At 43.2% G+C, this 1,528-nt stretch overlaps 1 protein-coding gene across 1 annotated transcript; it reads left to right on the top strand.

Moving 5' to 3' along the window:
• Window positions 1-682: 682 nt before the first annotated feature.
• On the top strand, window positions 683-1,198 carry LOC149267517 (uncharacterized). Its single transcript, XM_089412325.1, has one exon. The coding sequence runs from the start codon at window positions 683-685 to the stop codon at window positions 1,196-1,198; it is 516 nt and encodes a 171-aa protein (XP_089268451.1).
• Window positions 1,199-1,528: the final 330 nt, after the last annotated feature.

The following is a 1,528-nucleotide window of genomic DNA, read 5'->3' on the forward strand; positions in this document are numbered from 1 at the left end:
TGCAATTACAATGACTTAAATATACCATTATGACATGCCTAAAATATTAAGCAACAATTCAAAGGGTAAAAAAATAAAATGAAAATGCAACTCCAAAATTTCCACCTTGCTATTACTTAATAATACAAACAAAACAAAATTCCACCTCTTGAAAAGGAAAACTTACTTCCACCTTCCCATGGTTTCCAATTCTCCATGTCCTTATCCAAAACATAATCAAGCCTCAACTTTTGGTGCTCTTTTGGTGCTTTTCTAGTTAATAAAATCTAACCTTTATAGTGATGACCTCCTCATAAATTCCCTTTTCCACATAATCATAGGTGTTTCAATTACAATGACTTAAATATACCATTATGACATGCCTAAAATATTAAGCAACAATTCAAAGGGTAAAAAAATAAAATGAAAATAATTTCTCAGCACGCTGAAAGGAAAAAAAGACCTAGCGCGCGCGCGCGCTCTGCAACTGCTGCGGCCGCCATCGACTGCGCCCTGGTTCACTTGCTCGATCCTCTTCCAGATGGCCCCTCCGGAGGCTCCACCGGAGGAGGCCGCTCAGCAACTAGCTTTCTCAGCTCTCATAAATTCTTTGACACCCTAACGAGCTCGCCCTACCATCTCTAAATTCGTAAAAAAAATAGAGGGATTGCAAGAAGTCTCCCTTCCTCCTACCTTGCCCAGAATGGTTGCACTTGCTTTGGCAGAAAAGGGACTGATAGGGCAATTCACATGCCTTCGGCCCTCACAAAAAATTGTTCAGAGGTGGGTGGAAAGAAACTGGGCGGACAAAATTCAAGGGAAAATTGCTATTAGATTTTGCGGGAAGGGATACTTCACCTTCCACTTCGAGACAAAGAACGACAAGGACCTGATATTTCACAATGGGCCTTATTTCATGGACTCCAGAGGTTTGTACTTAAACAAATGGACACCAGACTTCGATCCAGAGCTTGATATTCCTAATGTGATTCCTGTCTGGGTTCGCCTCCCCCATCTCCCATTACACTGCTGGGGAGATGAATCAGTGCGCGCCATCGGAAATGCAGTCGGCAAATATATTGACAGGAGCGAGCCAAGAGACAACATGCAGGCATGTGCCCGTATCTGTGTCGAGATTGACCTGGGCAAAGGACTTCCAGAAGCCATCAAGCTCAAAGTTGATGAATGGTTGCACATACAACAACTCGATTACGAATAGATCCCCTTCAAGTGTAAGGTATGTCACGAGTATGGTCATTTTGCTAATCGTTGTACTAAGCTCATTAATGTTGATAACAATACTCAAGAACAACAATGGGAAGTGGTAAAAAGGAAAAAACTAGCACCTAGCCCCATTTTTCCCAATGAACCTAGACCTTCCTCTCTTAACCTTCCGCCCAATCCCCATCTCCTCCTCCTTCCCCTCCTCATCGACCTCAATCCCCTGGATTGGAAAATCCCCTTCAATCTCCCCCATCCTCCAATCCTTTCCATGTTCTCTCCCTTCTTGAAGATGATCCTACTCCCTCGAATCCTCCTGAACACCTTT

This window comes from Pinus tabuliformis, chromosome 6, assembly GCF_031772625.1.
Source record: "Pinus tabuliformis cultivar Carrire ecotype Pingquan chromosome 6, CPIR1, whole genome shotgun sequence".
Classification (NCBI taxonomy): domain Eukaryota; kingdom Viridiplantae; phylum Streptophyta; class Pinopsida; order Pinales; family Pinaceae; genus Pinus; species Pinus tabuliformis.